The following is a 19,838-nucleotide window of genomic DNA, read 5'->3' as shown; positions in this document are numbered from 1 at the left end:
TTTGTTTGTTTGTAAAGGGATAAGATAAAATAGTGGAGGACAGATCTGTCCATGGCTATTGGCTAGCAGAACTGCTGTCTGTCGTGATAGTATACTTCTGCATATCAGATGCAAGGAGAAGAAACAAGAAGGATGGCTGGTTCATCCTTGCAGACTTACAAGGGCTGGCTGCTGTTGGAGAAAGATGCATTAGATGAGTCTTGGCCTTGTCTATCAGAGCCAATTCTTAACCTAATCCTGGATCTGGTGTTCCGACAGCGAATAAGAGGTTAAACTTTGCTCAACCTTTCCCCCCCTTTGGCTTTTCCCCTCTCCATCCTGTTGCTCTCCACCCAGTGTTGCTCACTCAAACATCCCAGCACACTGAAAGTCTGTGTGTGTGACCATGATTCCCTATCCGGTCGCATATTGAAAACTTGTTAGAGCTTCGCCCAAACCTGCCTTCACTTTCCTTGTTGAGGATGGCGCATGCTAAATAGGTCAGGCAACCATCACCTACCTCCTCCTAGATTTCTCCTTGAATCGGAACTGCCTCTGCCTCTGGAGTCTCTTCGACACACACTAGACCATGCAGAGGCTGCCCTTGTGCAGCTGCATCGTCATCCTGTGGTGCCTCTTTGAGCAGAGCATTGGCATCACCAGAAGATATTACATCGGAGCAGTGGAGACAGACTGGGACTATGTGCCTGGCAGCCAGAAGGGGTAAAGATAGTCCATTTGTCATCCGTAGTTGCTTCCCTGTTTCTCTATGTTTATATGCTGTGGTGATGTTGGCTGTGTATGTACCATACCTTCAGAGCACATTCAACCCCCACCCCATACGCACAAAAAAAGAATCCTGGGAATTGACCTTTCCCAGAACTACAATTCTCAATGCCCTTAAACTACAGTTCCCAGGATTCTGTGGGTGCTTTGAATGTCTTTTAATGGTATGGTGCTTATCTAGCTATTGCAAAGGGATTTTAGACTCTGGGCTTAGTGGCCTTACTGTGCAGTGCAGACCTTTCCACATTTTGCATGTTGGTGACACACTTTTTAGATGTGCATCATTTCGCGACACAATAGTTCAGTTTTACTAGCAAACCAGAGATTAAACTAACCCCTTTCCATTCCTGGGAGGAGCATGAGGAGCGTTCGCATGACAACATTACACACTGCAGCCGACACACAAGCATGTCGCGACACACAGGTTGGAAAGCTCTGGTGTAGGTGCTCTTTAGATGGCAATGTCTGTCCCCTTCAAAATGTGAGAAGCCATCCCTGCTGGATGGAGGCTGTGTGTGTTTTTGTTCATTCAGCTGCATGTGACCCTGGACCTCTGCCCCAGAGCTCTGCTCTGATGGCAGCAACAGGGTAGATGTGCAGGGTCTCTCTCTGTATCTAAATTTGCCAGCTCAGTTTTCCTATGGTTTTGCTAGTAGCATTTTGCTGGCCTGACAAGTGAAGCCTCATTCTGGCAGGCAGTCCCTGGCATCACTCGTTAAAACGGTCAAGCGGAACCTGTGGCCTTCCAGGTGTTGCTGGATTCCAGTTCCCGCCATTTCAGCCTGTCAGGTATTAATTTTTAGCCTTGGGTTGCCACATTTCTTAAGTGGCTTGGCCTGAACCTTTAAGAGTAGCTTAACACACATAATGTTAGCGGGTGGAGTCCTCCCCCCATTATTTTCCCCCATGCAATGAAAGGTTGCATGCAATGTCTGTTTGTCAGGATTCTGTTCAAAGTAGAAGAGTGGTGTCAGCAAAATTTTTTTGGCAATCCTGTAGTCTGTGAATTCTGTAAGGTAGTTCAAGCAGTGCCTTTGAGAACTAATGGCATATGCAAGACTGGCTGCGGGGCAGACAGGGCACGGAGGGGGGGGCGGATTTGAAGAAGAACTAAACTGGATCATCAAAGGATTTCAGCTCTGGAACCCATACGTTGGGGAGTGTATATATTGTGTTACAGTGGACGCTTGGGTTACGAACGTGATCTGTGCGGGAGGCACGTTCGTAACCTGCAGTGTTCGCAACCCGCAGCGCCGTGTCTGCGCACGCGTGGGTTGCGATTTAGCGCATGCATGAGCGCCGAAACTTGGAAGTAACCCGTTCCGGTACTTCCAGTTTTGGCGCAGTGCACAACCCGAAAACGCACAACCTGAAGCGTCTGTAACCCGAGGCATGACTGTATTACATTGTGATGAAAATTTCAGCACTGTGAGAATCTTAGTTTTCTTTAAAAAAAAAAAGAAAAAGAAGAAAGTCTCTAGCTCTCACAGGTGTGGAGATAAGTAGGGAAGTGTGAAAGCAACACTGGGCAAAGCTGGGGGAGAAGAAAAGTAGGCTCTCTGGTGCTCACAATTAGCAGTAAAAGAAATGACAGAAAAGAAGCAAACATATACAAATTTGATTATATTTGCATAATTTACGGGATTATCATCCGATTAAAGAAATGCATCCTATACATGTCTACTCAGAAGAGTTCAGTGGGACTACTCAGTGTGTTCAATGGGACTTTCTTGCAGGTACGGTGAGTGAGTGAGTATAACTTCACTTACCTAGAAATAGGTTCAGTTAAATTCAACAGGACTTGCTTCTCTTTTTTTCTTTTAGAAGATATTTATTAAAATTTTCAAGATATTACAAAATGAAAAAAAGAAAAAAAGAAAGAAAAATACAAAATAAAAAACAGTTAAAAACAACTCAATCTTTCCATTACTTATTTTTCATTAGCTTGTTTCCCGGACCTCCTCGCGTCTCCCTTTTTTTGTATTCCAGTTCAGTTTGTTAGTTCAGCAAATCCTTCCCCTCTTTGTTTATCCTAGTCTTTAATCTTAAAATATTGTAACATTAAATTTTTACCTATTAGTAATCCATTTTTCATATTCCCTTATAGTATTACAGCTAAAAACCACTTAATTTCTATCCAACATCATTCTAACATTCATTAATTTTACAATATTTCTGTAAATAGTCTTTAAAACTTTTTCTAATCTTCTTCCACCGACTCTTCTCCCTGGTCTCGGATTATGCCAGTCATTTCTGCCAATTCCATATAGTCCATCACCTTCATCTGCCATTCTTCCAGGGTGGGTAAATCTTGTGTCTTCCAGTACTTTGCAATAAGTATTCTTGCTGCTGTTGTGGCATACATAAAGAAAGTTCTATCCTTCTTTGACACCAATTGGCCGACTATGCCTAGGAGAAAGGCCTCTGGTTTCTTCAGGAAGGTATATTTAAATACCTTTTTCATTTCATTATATATCATCTCCCAGAAAGCCTTAATCCTTGGGCACGTCCACCAAAGGTGAAAGAATGTACCTTCAGTTTCTTTACATTTCCAACATTTATTGTCGGGCAAGTGATAGATTTTGCAAGCTTGACTGGTGTCATGTACCACCTGTATATCATTTTCATAATATTCTCTCTTAAAGCATTACATGCCATAAACTTCATACCTGTGGTCCATAACTGTTCCCAGTCAGCCATCATAATGTTATGTCCAACATCTTGTGCCCATTTAATCATAGCAGGTTTCATCCTGAGTATTCCATTTCAACAGCAAGTTATACATCCTTGACAAAATCTTAGTTTTGGAATCCAACAGTTCTGTTTCCAATTTTGATTTTTCCACCTGGAATCCAATTTTTTTTGTCCAAATTGTATGCCTCCATTATTTGATAATAATGAAGCCAATCTCGCACTTTGTTTTTTAATTTTTCAAAACTCTGCAATTTCAATTTGTCTCCCTCTTGTTCCAAAATTTCCCAATATTTCGGCCATTTGGCCTCCATATTGAGCTTTTTCTGAGCCTTCGCTTCCATCGGTGACAACCACCTTGGGGTTTTATTTTCAAATAAATCCTTATATCTTATCCAGACATTAAACAATGCTTTCCTGACAATGTGATTTTTGAATGCTTTATGTGCTTTGACCTTGTCATACCATAAATATGCATGCCATCCAAATACATTATTAAAGCCTTCTAAGTCCAAGATGTCTGTGTTTTCAAGAAGCCGCCATTCTTTCAACCAGCAAAAGGCTGCTGATTCATAATAAAGTTTAAGGTCTGGCAGGGCAAATCCGCCTCTTTTCTTTGCATCCGTTAATATTTTAAATTTTATTCTAGGCTTCTTGCCCTGCCAGACAAATCTAGAGATATCTCTCTGCCACTTCTTGAAACAGTCCATTTTGTCCAAAATTTGCAATGTTTGAAACAAAAATAACATTCTAGGCAATACATTCATTTTTATCGCAGCAATACGGCCTAGCAGTGAAAGCTTCAAATTTGACCAAATTTCCAAGTCTTTTTTCACTTCCGTCCAACATTTTTCGTAATTGTCTTTAAATAAGTTCCCATTTTTAGCTGTCATATTAATCCCAAGGTATTTCACTTTCTTAACCACTGTTAAACCTGTCTCATTCTGAAACCTTTCTCTTTCAATCGCCAACAGGACTTGCTTCTCAGTAGAAGCAGCTACGTGGGTTTCAGACTGCTTATTTTATACCAAAACAATAGTTTTGAAGAGAGAAAAAAACATACTTGGGCGGTGCTTGTACCATTGCAGTAGGCATGGTCAGAATAAAGCATTTCCTCCTCCGAAATGAAAATGAAGGGACAATGCCTCTTCTAAGGTGACACCCAATATCTGAAATTTAGTTAATTTATATCCCACCTTTCCTCCATGGAGCACAAAGTGGCATATAAGGTTCTCCTGCCTCCCCATTATTTTCCTCACAACAACCCTGTGAGGTAGGTTCAGCTGAGGCAAAGTAACTGGCTCAAAGGCACCCAGTGAGCTTCATGGCTAAATGGGGTTTTGAATCCTGGTCTCCCAGGTCCTAGACTAACACTCTAATTATTACACCACACTGGCTTTTAAAACTTTATAAACATACTCATTTCTTACATTCAGTAAGTCTGCAGCTTGTGCGCATTTAACTTGTGTGCATTAAGCTTAACAATTAAAAAAAGGAATGGGGTCGGAAAGGGGCAGGATTCTGGAAAAAAATACCTTGGCAATCCCACCCACTGTTGAACCCTATGGGCTTTGTCTATGGTGGAATCTACACACATATTAAAAATGCTGTGAAAATGCCTTCTTTTAAAAAGTTTTGAAAAATACATTGAATTTTGCATAGTTCACTGTCGTCCTCTAGTGTCACATTTTTATATTGCACTTTACAACACATTTTAAAAACGTTGTATTTGCAGCTGTATAGCTGAATCCTATGTGTGATTTTGTCTTTAGGTGTGATCCTAAGAACATAACCCAGCTTAAGTTGTAACCCAGCCTACTATATTCATGTTTAAAAACCACATTGACATTAAAATGAATAGTATGGTTAATTGTGGGTGCCTGATTCATACAGGTCTCATAATGTTGCTGTTTTTGGCACAGAACATAGACATATATTTATTTAACACATTTTGTGCTGCTGGAAAGGCTTTCAGAGGCTTATACAGATCAGTAAGAAAATCCATGCCCTCAGGCTTACTGTCCTGGCTCTTATCCCAAATGCTATCACAGAGACTCTTAAGTGTGAATAAGAAAGAAAGCTTGCAACATTATAGATCAGCCTATAGGCAGAGATTTCCTAAGGCATGACTAGAGAGTTCAGAAACAGCATCAGGTGTCAGAGATGGGAAGTGAGCAAGGCCGGCCCACCCATTAAGGAAGGTGAGGTGACCGCCTCAGGTGGCAGAATCCACAGGGGCAGCAGATCCTGATGTCGCCCTTTCTTCCCTGGTGGGGAGGTGGTGCCATTTTGTGTCTCTTGTCAGGTGCTTAAATGTATCAAGAGCTTCTAAGATATCTCAACAAACAATCACAACACTCCCGGCATTAAAAAGGCGAGACGTGGCTTGTTTACTCGCGGGACTCTTTCTTACTGCAAGTCTGATGCATCTGGAGGCTCACGTTTCTCTGAGAGGTGTGGGCCTGTTCCCAGTAGCTGAGGTGGTATTGGGTTCTCAGCAATGAGATGGAGTTCAGAGAGCCAGTGTGACTGCCTCTCCGCCCCCAACCTCTAAAGGCAAAATAACAGGGTCTCTGTCATCCCTCTTGGGCTACTCCTTCCATATCCTACTCTTCTTCCTCATCTTGCAGCAGCTACTGCCTCAGTTCTGAAACAGGCAGGGCCACAGGACTCATGACACTTAAAATACAGTCGTGCCCCGCAAGACGAATGCCTCGCAAGATGAAAAACCCGCTAGACGAAAGGGTTTTCCGTTTTTGAGCTGCTTCGCAAGACGATTTTCCCTATGGGCTTGCTTTGCAAGACGAAAATGTCTTGCGAGTGTTCCGATTTTTCCCCTCCCCCCCTTTTTCTAAGCCGCTAAGCCGCTAATAGCCTTTTAGCCGCTAATCCGCTAAGCCTTTAATAGCCGCTAAACCGCTAATAGCGCTAATCTGCTAAGCCGCTAATAGGGTTGCTTCGCAAGACGAAAAAACCGCTAGACGAAGAGACTCGCGGAACGGATTATTTTCATCTTGCGAGGCACCACTGTATTCATTTAAAGCACATGACTTCCCCCAAAGAATCCTGGGAACTTTAGTGCTATCCTGGGGGACTAAAGGGGCTGGAAATTGTCACTTAGTGATGCATAAGCAACAGTTCCCCAGGATTCTTTGGGAGCAGTCATGTGCTTTAAATGCACTTCAAATATATGGCGTGTATGGTTCCCTTTTATCACATACACAGCCCAAGAAGACAACAACAAGAATCCACCAACAGCATATGAATCAATATGGCTAACCTGATTAATAAGCACCCACCCACCCTACTCACACATGAAAATTAAGTTCACCACAGCCATCACAAACAAACAACCACACCCTAGGCCAACCCCAACCTCTCTCACCACCAAAGAAACAAGTGAATAGTGAAGAGAACCCGCGCAAGTGACACTGACACAAAACCCCACACATACACTAAGTAGAATAGAAGCATTGCCACCTGACCCCACCCCACTCACCATTCCCCCCTCCACCTCTTTCCCCCTTTTACAGTGGTACCCGGGTTACAGACTCTTCAGGTTACAGACTCCGCTAACCCAGAAATAGTACCTCGGGTTAAGAACTTTGCTTCAGGATGTGAACAGAAATCGTGCAGCGGCTGCAGCAGGAGGCCCCATTAACTAAAGTGGTACTTCAGGTTAAGAACAGTTTCAGTTAAGAACAGACCTCCAGAACGAATTAAGTTCTTAACCCGAGGTACCACTGTACCTGATCTGTAGAAAACTGATCTGTAGAAAACTGATCTGTAGAAAATGAAACTTGGGGGGAAAAGACATTGCACATACAGTTGTAAACCAAGAAATCTTTAATAAAAAATATGTTTTTTAAAAATACATGACACAGAAGGAAAAGGGATTGGGAGGGAGGCAAGGAAAATCAAAGTCAAGGTGCTTCCAGATAGTCACAGTTTTGTGTGAGCAGTTCAAGTGCATGGCAGAACTTTAGATTTGTGCATTTTTAAGTGAAGTGAAGCACTTTGTAACCCTTGCACGACAACCCCTTTTTTCTGGGGGCGGGGGGACAGTCACCCTGGTAACAGAAAGATGTGTGAATGACACCCTGCAAGCAAAGCAGGATGAATGCTCACCGTTGTATAACTGACCCTTAAACAAAGCAGAATACAGTACACACTCAGTAAAAGTGGGGCATAATTTAACCTCTGTGTAAGCTTTGTGCAAATCAGGATGAATGCTTAATACTCAAGTTATTTAAAGCTACAATTCATATACAGTGGTACCTCGGGTTAAGTACTTAATTCGTTCCGGAGGTCTGTTCTTCACCTGAAACTGTTCTTAACCTGAAGACCACTTTAGCTAATGGGGCCTCCTGCTGCCGCCGCACCGCCAGAGCACAATTTCTGTTCTCATCCTGAAGCAAAGTTCTTAACCTGAGGTAATATTTCTGGGTTAGCGGAGTCTGTAACTTGAAGCGTATGTAACCTGAAGCATATGTAACTCGAGGTACCACTGTAAAGGCCAGATGGAATTGTGACAGACAGATCAGATAAACTGGTGGAATAGCTGCCGCTAGGGATTTTGGTAATTTAGGGACTGTAAAAGGCACCTGGTCTCTCAACAGGTACAAAAACAGCCCAGTTTTGTTTCTCTCTCTCTGCACTGCAGCCAGATGGTATAGAGTCTACGTAAGTTATGAGGGAAGAATTGGATTCAGTTCACATTTAAAGACAAGCCCACCTAAGTAATATGAGAACCAAAGCACAGCCATCTTTCAAAATTTCCCAAATTTTCAAAACTTTTCCAAATTTTGCAGTGCAGTTCTTCAGCCAAGCAATGTGTAGAAAAATGCATATATTGCGGTAAGGTCTGCATGACAAAAATTATTAGGAAATATGACATACAAAACCGCATTGCATGCTTTGTGAAAAATGAGCATACTAGGCAAAATTGCAAACAAATGTGTGCATTAGAAGAAATGTACACTAAAATGCAGGTGAATTTTTGTGAGGGCTTTTAATTTGTTTCAAACTGACGTGGAAATGTGGAGAACTGAAGACTGGAAAAATGAGAAATGGATATGGACGGCTTTGCTCACACTTGTTCTATCCCTTCCCTACCACATTGACTTCCACTGCTCAAAGGCCTCCTCATGTGCAGCCAGGGGTGCCAACTTGAATAAATAGGGGGGGGGGTAAGCCCCACCCCACATCAATCACATGTTGTGGCACACAAACATGATGTGGCACACATTTGAATGCCAATGCTCATCAACTTTGGAGGGACCCAGCCCCCTCAAATACTTTATTTGGGGCGGGGATGAAGCCTGAAGACCCCTTAGCCTCTAGGAGTTGGCTCCTATGTGCATGGTACAGATGCTCCTTGCCCTTGTGAGAAGAGGGAGAGGAATGAACTGCTTTGTCATTGAGCTTGAAAGTTCCAGCTCCTACTTCCTAGGCAAGGAGGGCCAGGGTGTGATGGGAAACTTCAATACAATGGCAGGGCCTGTTTGTTTTGGCATCTCAAGAGAAACTTTACAGACCAAATGTGCCTAATGACTCTTGAGTGTTCCAGGCAAAGAATTTGTCATGTTATCTCTGTGCCGTAGCTAAGAGTCCCCACCCAAAAAGCTAGGGCTGACCCTGGGAAGTAGGAAAACTCTCGATGAAACAGCTTTGGGATTTTTTCCTCCCTTGATCCGAGCATCTTTTTGGTGTTTGGTTCTGAGAGCTCTCATCGCCTTCCCTTCTGCTTTGTCTTTTGTGTTTGGGATGCTGATGGCAGCACAAGATCATTTGTAGCTTTTCAAGTAAGGCAGTTTTCCCTGAAGGGCTGGATTCTCAGTTTGGTTAGAGCTCTCCTTTGGTGGGAGCAGCACTGTTTGTATCGTGCAAAATTAGACTTGATATCCACACTTCCACTTGCTTGTTTTCCCAGTTGCTCCTAAATTCCGGATTTCCTTGGCCAGCCTGAGTCACCCCAAAGGAATATGATCAGCGACCTTTCTGGCCTGCCAAGTCCATTCTCCGCAGGTCAACACTTCTTGTCCTCTAATGGATGCTCAGTGTGAGCCTCCAAACATTGCAGATAACACTGGTGATAAGACAGTAATAACAGGGTTTCATTATCTGTTTCCCTTATAGTGCGACTCTTTTTTTCCTTACATAAACATGTTGGCTCTGTGGGAAAGCATGTGCCAATGATGATCCTTTTCCATCAACAGAGAAACTTAAATTTTTTTAAAAAAGTAATTGGACAAAGATACTTGCATAGATATTGTTGTCTTTGACTTCAAAGACAACAAAGCACAGCAGCAAGCAGTAAGGAAGGATGGAAAATCTGATTTTTTGCTTCTAAAGGTAAATATGCCTAATTCACACTTTCTAAAGCAATATGCATTTTTTAAAATAAAATGATGTACTGTTGGTACAGTGGTGCCTTGGTTCTCAAACTTAATCTGTTCTGGAAGTCCGTTCCAAAAACAAAGCGTTCCAAAACCAAGGCGTGCTTTCCCATAGAAAGCAATGCAAAACGGATTTATCTGTTCCAGACTTTTAAAAACAACCCTTAAAACAGCAATTTAACATGAATTTTAATATCTAACGAGACCACTGATCCATAAAATGAAAGCAATAAGCAATGTACTGTACTATAAAATAAATAAGACAGCATTGTAGATGATAAAATTTAAAATTATTATTTTTTCTTATCTGCACTTATGATAGTCATTGTTTGGATGGGGGGCTTTTATCCATTTCCACAGCCACACAATCCATCCATCCATCCATCCATCCATCCATCCATCCATCCATCCATCAGTAGCTGAACTGGGTTTCACACAGTCACAAAAACAAATTAACTGAAAAAGCCTCAAAAAAACAAAATAAAAAGCAAAAACAAAAGCACCAAACTTAATCCATTCTGGAAGTCCGTTTGACTTCCAAAATGTTTGAAAACCAAGGCACAACTTCTCATTGGTGGAGGCGCCCTGGAAACAATAGCCAACAGCTGCACCAGACATTAAACTTCAAAAAAACGTTCAAAAACTGGAACACTTTTCGGCATTTGCGAACCAAGGCGTTTGAGAACCAAAGTACCACTGTATTTAACTCCTGAGAAGCTATTTAGAATGCAAAAATATCCAAAATACTTGTTGGAAATGTAAAGAACATGAAGGGACATTTTACCATGCTTAGTGGACATATAAAAAAGAAGAAAAATGGATACAGTGGTGCCTCACAAGACGAAAATAATTCGTTCCGCAAGTCTTTTCGTCTTGCGATGTTTTTCGTCTTGCGAAGCACGGTCCGTCGCAACTGCGCCTCTTCAAGCGGCTTTTTTAAAAAAAGCGCAAGACGTTTCCGTCTTGCGAAGCAAGCCCATAGGGAAATTCGTCTAGCGAAGCAACGCAAAACCGAAAAACCCTTTCGTCTAGCAAGTTTTTCGTCTTGCGAGGCATTCGTCTTGTGGGGCACCACTGTACAAATATATTTTGATATGGAGAATTTTGAAGATGAACTTTCAACTGAAACCAGAATTCTTCCTGCTGGGACTTATGGATATACAGTTATAAAATGACTATGAAATTTTGTTCCAATATATGATTACAGCAGCAATACTTTTATAAGCACAAATATAGAACAACTCACTGTTACCAACAATGGAGGAATGGTTACAGTGGTACCTCAGGTTGAGTACTTAATTCATTCCGGAGGTCCGTACTTAACCTGAAACTGTTCTTAACCTGAAGCACCACTTTAGCTAATGGGGCCTCCTGCTGCTGCCGCGCCACCACCGCACGGTTTCTGTTCTCATCCTGAAGCAAAGTTCTTAACCTGAAGCACTATTTCTGAGTTAGCGGAGTCTGTAACCTGAAGCATATGTAACCTGAGGTACCACTGTATTATAATTATTAGACTTAATGAAATTGATGTGCTGAATCAGAGAACAGTCACTGTTAACATTTACAAAAGATGGAAAATCTCTCTTAGACATTTTGTGTGAAAAAGAAAAAGAAATAATGACATTTGGCTTTGAAAGCTAAAGATAATGTTGGTTTATAGAGAGTAGTTGTGCTGTGTGCTATATTGGAGCAGATGACTTGAATAATGTTTTTCAATAGCTGACAAATGAAGAATAAGAAGTTCTTTAGTTTCTTATTTGTCTTTTAATTCTATATTTCTCTCTCTCTTTCTATCCCTCTCTTCTCCCTTATTTTTCTCTGGATTTAATTTTAGTTGGGATAAAAAATGATATTTGTATCTCTTTATAAAACCTAATAACATTTATTTAAACGAAAACAAAACAATATGCAATCCAAGCACATTTTGAAATGTAATTTCCTAACCTAGTAATGTGCACATTACACATACACACAACACACATACGAGGGTAAAGTGTGCATATATATTAGTAGGAAATGACATGCAAAAATGTATTAGGGAATTTTATTTTATTTTTACAGAAAAGTATATATTAGGCAAAATTGCATACAGTATTGTGTGCTTTAGGATAAATTCACACTAAAATGAAATATATGTTAATGAGGCTTTTTAAAAAAGCAAACTGATGTGGAAATGTAGAGCACTGAATTTAAGATTTGAAAAATAAGATCAGGTTTCAAATGCCCACTAAGCCATGTGCGGTGAACCCCCTCTTAACTACTGGCTAATTTTTGCTTTTTTTGAGAAGAAAACTCTGGTACCTGGAGACTTAGGGAAGTTAAATAGGAAAAAAATAATTTATTTTACAGAACAAAGTTGGTAAAACAAAAGATGTATCAGGAGATAGAATACTTTCAGAAAACAGTAAACTATAAAAATGGTGAATTCACTTGATGTTACGGGTGCCTAAACAAGGTGGTAAATGCACATCTTATCTTCAGTTACTTCAGTTTATTAAACTTAATTGCATAGTTGTTACCGCTTAATACTTTGGTTCTTAAACAAGGTGGTACTTTCTGTCAGTTTCCCAGCCTTCTATAAATGAGGCTCATGAGGCTCCCCTAGTAGTATTACAGAGCCAGGGGGGCACCACATTCCTCCAACTGGTTTGGGATGATTTTTTTTCCAGAAGATCACTTCCCTTCTGGCTGAAATGAGACCCAAGTAGGGTTTTCTCTTGTCTGTATACTTTTACAAAGACACTAATCACTGTCTTTCAAACTAAGCTCAGAGACTTCCTTCTCTGGCTACAGATATTTTCCTCAGAGTGGATTTTGCACATACACTCTGCTGAACACCAGCTGAACACCAGAACTAAAACTTTCAACTCTTTTCTCTTTTCCCCTCCCAATTTGCTGTCTCCACCCTCTACTCTGGCTAGCTGTACGTGCAGCCAATCGAAGTGAAACTAAAGCTCAGTGCATTGACGCACTGTATTACCAAACGCTAGCTGAGTTTTTCGCCACATGTCCCACCCTTCAAGATCATTGCAAAATGGGAGGTTATCTCAAACCTCTCCTGAGCAGTGGGTGAGCATACAGGTACCAGACCATTTTGCACATTTTCAAAATTGCAGTTATTTCAAAAATCACACATTGCAATATCAGTTTCCATTATTAACACCAGCAATTCAAGGCAAATCTCTGTGTTCTTGTCATTTACCCTTGGTCCACACAAAATCCGACTGTGCTGTCCAGGTTCAGTTGCTCTCCTACCCACTCCCCTCCCCCAGCGCAAACATGTCTACCCTGGGTGCCAACAACCTCAGCTTTGCTGCTGACCCCAGAACCAGGACCACAGCTTGCCCGAATTTGGGAAGGACAAAAGGGTTCTAGGAGCCTGTCAAGAGTCCTGGAGCTTCCTTTCCAGAAGCAGATGCCTCGGTTAAATGCAGCATGGAATTGAGAGCGGTGCTGGCTGTTTCTCTGCACATGGTGCCAGAGCTGATGTGGTGCAAAATTGATAAGATTCATTTGGGCGCGCCAAATTGTTCTCACAGAGGAGTCCATTTTGTGAAAGATTACAGTGTGTGTCCATGTCGTCTGGCTTCAGGAGGGTGGAGTGAGGGCTCTGGGATGATGCCAGAGCCCTAGCACCTCCTTCCCCAAGTTGGAAACCTAGTAAGTGCTTGCCCATCTTTGGAAAAGAGGGAAGGCTAGAGCCCTGGCTCTTCCTTCCCAGACACGATCCATAACTGAGAAGATCCATTTGTGAGTGACAAATCATTGGCCTCAAATGATTACCAAAGTCCATCCATATTAGCTGTCTTGCTCAGGAATGAATAAATGGAGAATGGCTTTCCTTCACTCTGCATTTATTTATTTACTTCCCTGTGCCGCAAAGCTGCTGCTTATCCCATGGGAAAAAAAGACTGATTATTTACTTCTGAATTAAAAATAATAATAAACATTGCCCAGTTATTTAAACCTTGTTCCTCCCTTTTCCCCTTCTGCGTTTCTGTATACGCATTTGTGTGTCTGTGTCTTCCACGTGTCTAATAGGGAACATTCTCTTTCATTTGATATCTATGCTACTAATTACTTCTACAGCTCGAATTTTAGAGAACGTGTGCTAATTAAAAATAAAAAAATCTGTACTTTAAAATAAGAGTGGTAACAATATGTTACAGGTAAATAAATATTTATAAGTTTAGGACCTCTAAGTAATAGCAGTTGCCTGGACATTACCCCGACCGACCATACACAGTTGCATCCTTATTTCAGACATCATGCTACATTGCGGTGTTTAGCCGGTGACATATCACGATGTCGAGGTGGCTCAAAATCGGACTTTGCACAGGACGCCATTTTGTAAACAATTTCCAAGTGCCGTCCATTTTGTGTGCCTTTGGAGAGGGAGGAGCAAGTTCCTTGAAACGATGCCAGAGCCTGGAACTGCCTTCCCCAAGCCGGAAACCTAGTAAGTGCTTGCCCATCTTTGGAAAGGAGGGACGGGCTCTAAAACCTTGCCTAGAGCTTGCGCAGTTTTCACACACACACACACACACACACACACACACACACACACCCGCAGCCGGAAAAACCTCACATGATTGCAGCTTTGAACAAGTGTCTCTATGTCTGTCTCTGTGCTGGGAAAGCACAGCGCTTGGCACTGTAAGCTTTTTCTGCCTCACCTTTGCAAAGCCCCACATGTTTCTCACCAATCCTGCCTATAGCCAGCAAACCCCCCCCCCCACTTAGAAAACCACCCTGGGGTTATTTACTTCTGAGTTGAAGATAATAAATATTGCCCTGTTGTTTAAGACTCTTTTTTCCCTGTGTCTCCCATGTATCTATTAGGGACCATTTTCACACCTTTCCGTTGATATCTATGTTACTGATTACTTCTGCCGCTTTAATGTTAGAGAAGGGGTTTAATTTTAAAATGATCTCTACTATAAAATAACAGTGGTAACAATACGTTAAAGGCAAGTAAATATAAGTGTCAGACCTGTAAGTAGTAGCCGTTGTCAGGACATAACCCATTTGCCTCTACATAATTCCATCCTTATTTCAGACATGGTTCTATATTGGTATATCACAATGTTTAGCTGGTGACAAATCACGATGCTGATAACCAGACATCGTCCAGTCCTGTTGCCGCCCCTTTCCTTTGTGACCTATGTTTATTTAGGATGCTTATTTCAGTCTGCCAACTCCCATGAGCACAGAACCTCATTTATGATATAATAAATTGTATGCAGCACCTGGTTTTTTTTTTGCTTCTTGAGGTACTTAACGCTGTTTCGAGTCCATTAGTGCTATTCTCATTTTTACATAGAGCCATACTATTTAATTCATCCAAAAGTCTGAGGTGGTGCAAAATTGAGAAAATCCACCTGGGGGCGCCAAGTGGTCTCATATAGGGCACCATTTTGTAAACAATTTCAAAGTGCCGTCCATTTTATCTGGCTCCTGAGAGGGCAGAGCTCCTGGGTGCTGTCAGAGCCCTGGCACCACCTCCCCCCCCCCCCCCCCGAAGCCGGAAACCTCCCCCATCTTTGGGAAGAAGAGAAGGGCTCTAGGACCCTGTTGCCAGAGCCAGAGTTCTGGCAGTTCTCCTGCACAGTGCCCCTAATATTGAAGATCCATTTGGGGACGACGGAAACCTTATATGATTGCAACTTTGTGCAAGTGTTTCTGTGCCAGGAATAAATAAAAGGAGAGTCGGTTACCTCCACACTCCATTTATTTATTACTTAAGCCCTTTCTGCCTGCCTCCCCAAACATAGGCATAGCGGGGGGGGCAGTTCTCCACATCAAGTAAATCAATAAAAATACTTAACTGAGGTTCTGCCCCCCTCCCAACATGAAGCCTGCTGCCCCTAACATAAATCCTGACTACACCTATGTCTCCAAAGCCCCAATTTTTTCTGCCCCCCCCATTCTCAGCCAACCCCCAGCCCCCTTAGAAGCTGCCCTGGGCTTCTAAGTTAAAAATTACAATAATAAACCTTGTAGCATTATTTAAGATGTGTTCATTCCTTCTCCCCTTCTGTGTGCATGTGTGCAGTTCTGTATCTGTGTCTCCCACTTGTCTATTAGGGACCATTCTCTCACCTGTCCTTTGATATCTATGCTACTAATTATTTCTGCAGCTTGAATTTTACAGGAAGTGTGCTAATTAAAAAAATGATCTATACTATAATAAATAACACTTTCAGACTTCTAATCAGTAGCAGTTGCCCGGACATTACCCCATTCACCTCTTCATAGTTCTATCCTTATTTCAGACATCACACTATATATTGCGGTGTTGACATATCACGATGTCAAGGTGGCCCAAAATCGGACTTTGCACAGGGCGCCATTTTGTAAACAATTTCAAACTGTCGTCCATTTTGTGTGCCTTTGGAGAGGGCGGAGCAAGTTCTTTGAAATGATGCCAGAACCTGGAACTGCCTTCTCCAAGCCGGAAGCCTAGTAAGTGCTTGCCCATCTTTGGGCAGGAGGGACGGGCCCTAGCTCTTCCTTCCCAGAGCCTGCAGTTTTCCTGCACATCATGGATATTTAGCAAGTGAAATCTCCGGATATCTCCCAGCTCTATGTTTATGTAGGGTAGCCACTTCATTCTGTCAACCTCCATGCCTTTTCAAGAAGCAGGACCTCATTTATGAACCTCATTGCATGTATGACCCACTTTTCTTGGGGTGTGTGGTATTCTTCCTGGCGTACTTAATGCTGTTTCTAGTCCATTATTGCGATTCTCGTTGTTACACAGAGCTGTGTTATTACAGTCACTCAGAAATCCTAAATGCACCTCTAGCGATTGGAACCCTGGGACAAAAATGCATAATGCCTGTAAACCCCCCCCAACTGGTTCCCCAGCAAGATAGAGGGCTGCGTACCCCACTTTGGGAAGGCAGGTGAGGGTTCCAGCAGCGTCCTAAAGCCCTCTGCCCCCCTTTCCCAAAGCCCTGTTTATGTTTGTTCAGCTTTGGGATGGACAGAAAGGGCTCTAGGACCCTGCAGAGCCGTGGAGCTTCCTTCCTAGAGCCAGGCGCCTTGCTTAGCTGCAGTGCAGGATCCGGCAGTTTTCCTGCACAGGGCACCCGAGCTGAGGTAGTATAAAATGAAAAGATTCATAATTGAGAAGATCCACTTGGAGACCCCAAATATTGGCCTCGCACAGGTTTGTGCCATTTTATGAAAGATTACAAAGTCTGCCCATTTTGTCTAGCTTTGAGAGGGCGGAGCTAGGGCCCTGGGAGTCCTGGCACCACCTTCCCAAAGCTGGTAAGTGCTTTCCCATCACTGGGAAGGAGGGAAGGGCTCTAGGACCCGCCAGAGCCCTGGATCTTCCTTCCCAGATCCAGAGCAGTGCCAGCAGTTTAGCATGCCAGCAGTTTCCTTGCACAGGGCACCAAGCCTGGGGTGGCAGAAAATCGAGAAGATCTGTTTGGGGGCAGAGACCCATAATTTCCTTACAGAGCTGGAGCAGGGTGCGGAGCAGAGTTGGCACAAAATTGAGAAGATCCACTTGAGGAGAGCGCCCATACTTCCTGCCAGAGCGATGCCTGCAGTTTTCCTGCACATGGCGCCAAGCCTGAAGTACCCCAAAACTGAGAAGATCAATTTCGGGGTAACAAATACTGGAAGCCTAGTAAGTGGTTGCCCAGCTTTGGGATGGAGGGAAGGACCTGGAAGCTGATATGCTGCACAAGACGTACTGAAGGCTCTGATGTCCTTTCCCTATTTTTCTTTATTCCAAGAGGTCCAGATATTGGTGTCTCATGGGCTAGCTGGTGTATTTCCAGCCTGTACTTTCTGGGAATCACTATCTTCTTGTTTCCCAGAGGGCAGTACACTTCCTCTTCCTAGACACCCGGTACAATCTCTGTTCAATAATTTCAAGTATGCAGGGAGCCTCCACAGTTACTTTGTTCCTCCAGGAGTTGGTGGCTGGGTGGGAAATGGAAGCAATACGCATGCACATTCAGTTGCCAAAGGCGTCCATGTCACCTAGGAGATTGCAGCCACAGAGATAAGAAAAATTAGTTGCCTGGTGAAGTCACTTCCTGGTTTGCATGGCAAAGCTGGGGTTTTTTCAACAGAGTCCAGGGACAGAAGCGCACAGCTTTATTGAGGGAGCACCTGGTGTTGCAATTTTGCACTCTCTACAGTTTTACGCCTGCACTGCTGCTAGGAATTCCATATAATCCCTGTTTATATATTTTTAAACTCTCCAGATCTGTAAAACATTGGCTGGTTTCTCAGGCTGGCTTAGCTCTGAGCAGAGTTTGTGGGCTGATTTGTGACAGGCTCTGCCTTTCTAATAAACTCAACATTTTTGACAGAAGTTGATATTTTAGCTTTCTCTAATTTTGCACAGTGATTTCTTGTGTGTCTCTTTTCCTGGCACTGAAAACAAATTAACTTTCCCATTCTATTTTGTTTGGTTTTTGGTGTCTCAAACCTTTCTTTTCCTGAAGGTTCATGAGAATAACAACTCTCCCATGTCCCCTTTTATCTTGTCCAGGAAATCTGCTGCTTCCATCACTGTTTGCAGCTTTTTATCCCTCAAAAACCAAATAAAGTTTGAGGGAACATGTTTAAAGAACTGCTTCAGTTCTTCAAATGTCTGAACTGTACATCCCTCAACCCATCTATTTAAGGCTCTATCTAGGAGGCAACCTAACTGGGCATACATTTCACCAGTTTCCTTTTAATATCTCTGATTGTTTTTCTGCTCTGTTCAACAATGAGCACAAATCATATCCTCACTCTTTCCTTAAAGAGTAAACAATCTGAGGTTTCTTTATTTCTCGTCTCTGAGTAAACCTCACTGAGACTGCCACATATCAGTGGATGCAAATATATTGTCCTGGCTTCATCTAGAACCTCCAAATCTTTACAAGTTCTCTTAGAACTAAACAATTTCAAGTTTTGTTTTCCTAAATTCTAAATCCTGACTAGAACTTCCTCAGATGCTGCTCCTTCAGACTGAGCTTCTCCCAACTGTCCCCTTTCACTTCTACTTTCACTTCTGAGGGGGTGCCATTTTCTGACAAGGTTTTCCCCTCATAGAAATATAAAACACTTTATTCTACTTGCGGTTTTTTCATTTTGTATCATGATGTTACCGCCAATGGTGGTGAACCCCCTTAACTACGGGCCAAGTTTTGCTTTTTTGAAAAGAAAACCTGCAGACCTAGGGAAGTTAAAACAGGGAAAGGCGTTTACTGGGATTGATTGGAAAGGAAATTAAAAAAAAGATAAAAACTTCTTTTTATATGCCACGACAGCAGCCAGAAATATGTTAGCTCAGAACTGGAAAACAGACATAATACCGAATATAATGGACTGGCAGGTTAAAATGATGGACTACGCAGAACTGGCCAGACTATCAGGAAAATTAAGAGATCAGGACGAGCAGAAGTTTCAAGAAAATTGGAGTAAATATTTGATGTATATAAGAAACAATTGTAAATCTTTGAAGACACTGGTAGGGTTGGAATAACTCTTACAGCGTGTAGTTGATAATAAGATATATAGAGTACGTGATATTAGAACTTTATTTGATACTTACCAAAGAAATGGAAGGAAGTCAGAGGCATGATAGAGCCTAAGTTAAATATGTAAGCTATATATGTGTAATTTATGAATGTATGTATGTGTACTGAAAATCAATAAAAAATTAATTTGCAAAAAAACAACAGGAAAAGGAGTTTATTTTACAGAACGAAGTTGGTAAGGGAAAAAAAAAGATGTGTCAGGAGATAGAATTCTTTCAGGAAACAATAAAGTATAAATAGGTTAAATTCAGTAGAAGTTAAAATTCTCCTAGCTCCAATTCAGCTTCCCAATTTCTCTTTATGGGATTCCTCACTTTCCAGAAGATCGCTCCCCCTCTGACTGAAATGAGACCTATGTCAAATGTTCTCCCACAGCTCTGTTTCTCCTGTCCCCAATTCAGCTCCGCAGCGTTCTATTGTCCGTATA

The 19,838-nt window shown here is 42.2% G+C and overlaps 1 protein-coding gene across 1 annotated transcript in view; it reads left to right on the top strand.

Annotated features, from left to right (window-relative positions):
* Positions 1-400: 400 nt before the first annotated feature.
* F8 (coagulation factor VIII) overlaps positions 401-19,838 on the top strand; it is a 68,255-nt gene continuing 48,817 nt past the window's right edge. Inside the window, exon 1 of the mRNA XM_081179167.1 lies at positions 401-702. Within this exon, the coding sequence (XP_081035293.1) occupies positions 569-702 (134 nt within the window). The 5' untranslated portion in view covers positions 401-568. The remainder of the gene's footprint in view (positions 703-19,838) is intronic.

The sequence above is a fragment of the Podarcis bocagei genome (genome assembly GCF_964188305.1).
Source record: "Podarcis bocagei genome assembly, chromosome: Z".
Classification (NCBI taxonomy): Eukaryota; Metazoa; Chordata; class Lepidosauria; order Squamata; family Lacertidae; genus Podarcis; species Podarcis bocagei.
The sequence above is the reverse complement of the archived record's forward strand: the minus strand, read 5'-3'. Positions and strand labels throughout refer to the sequence as shown.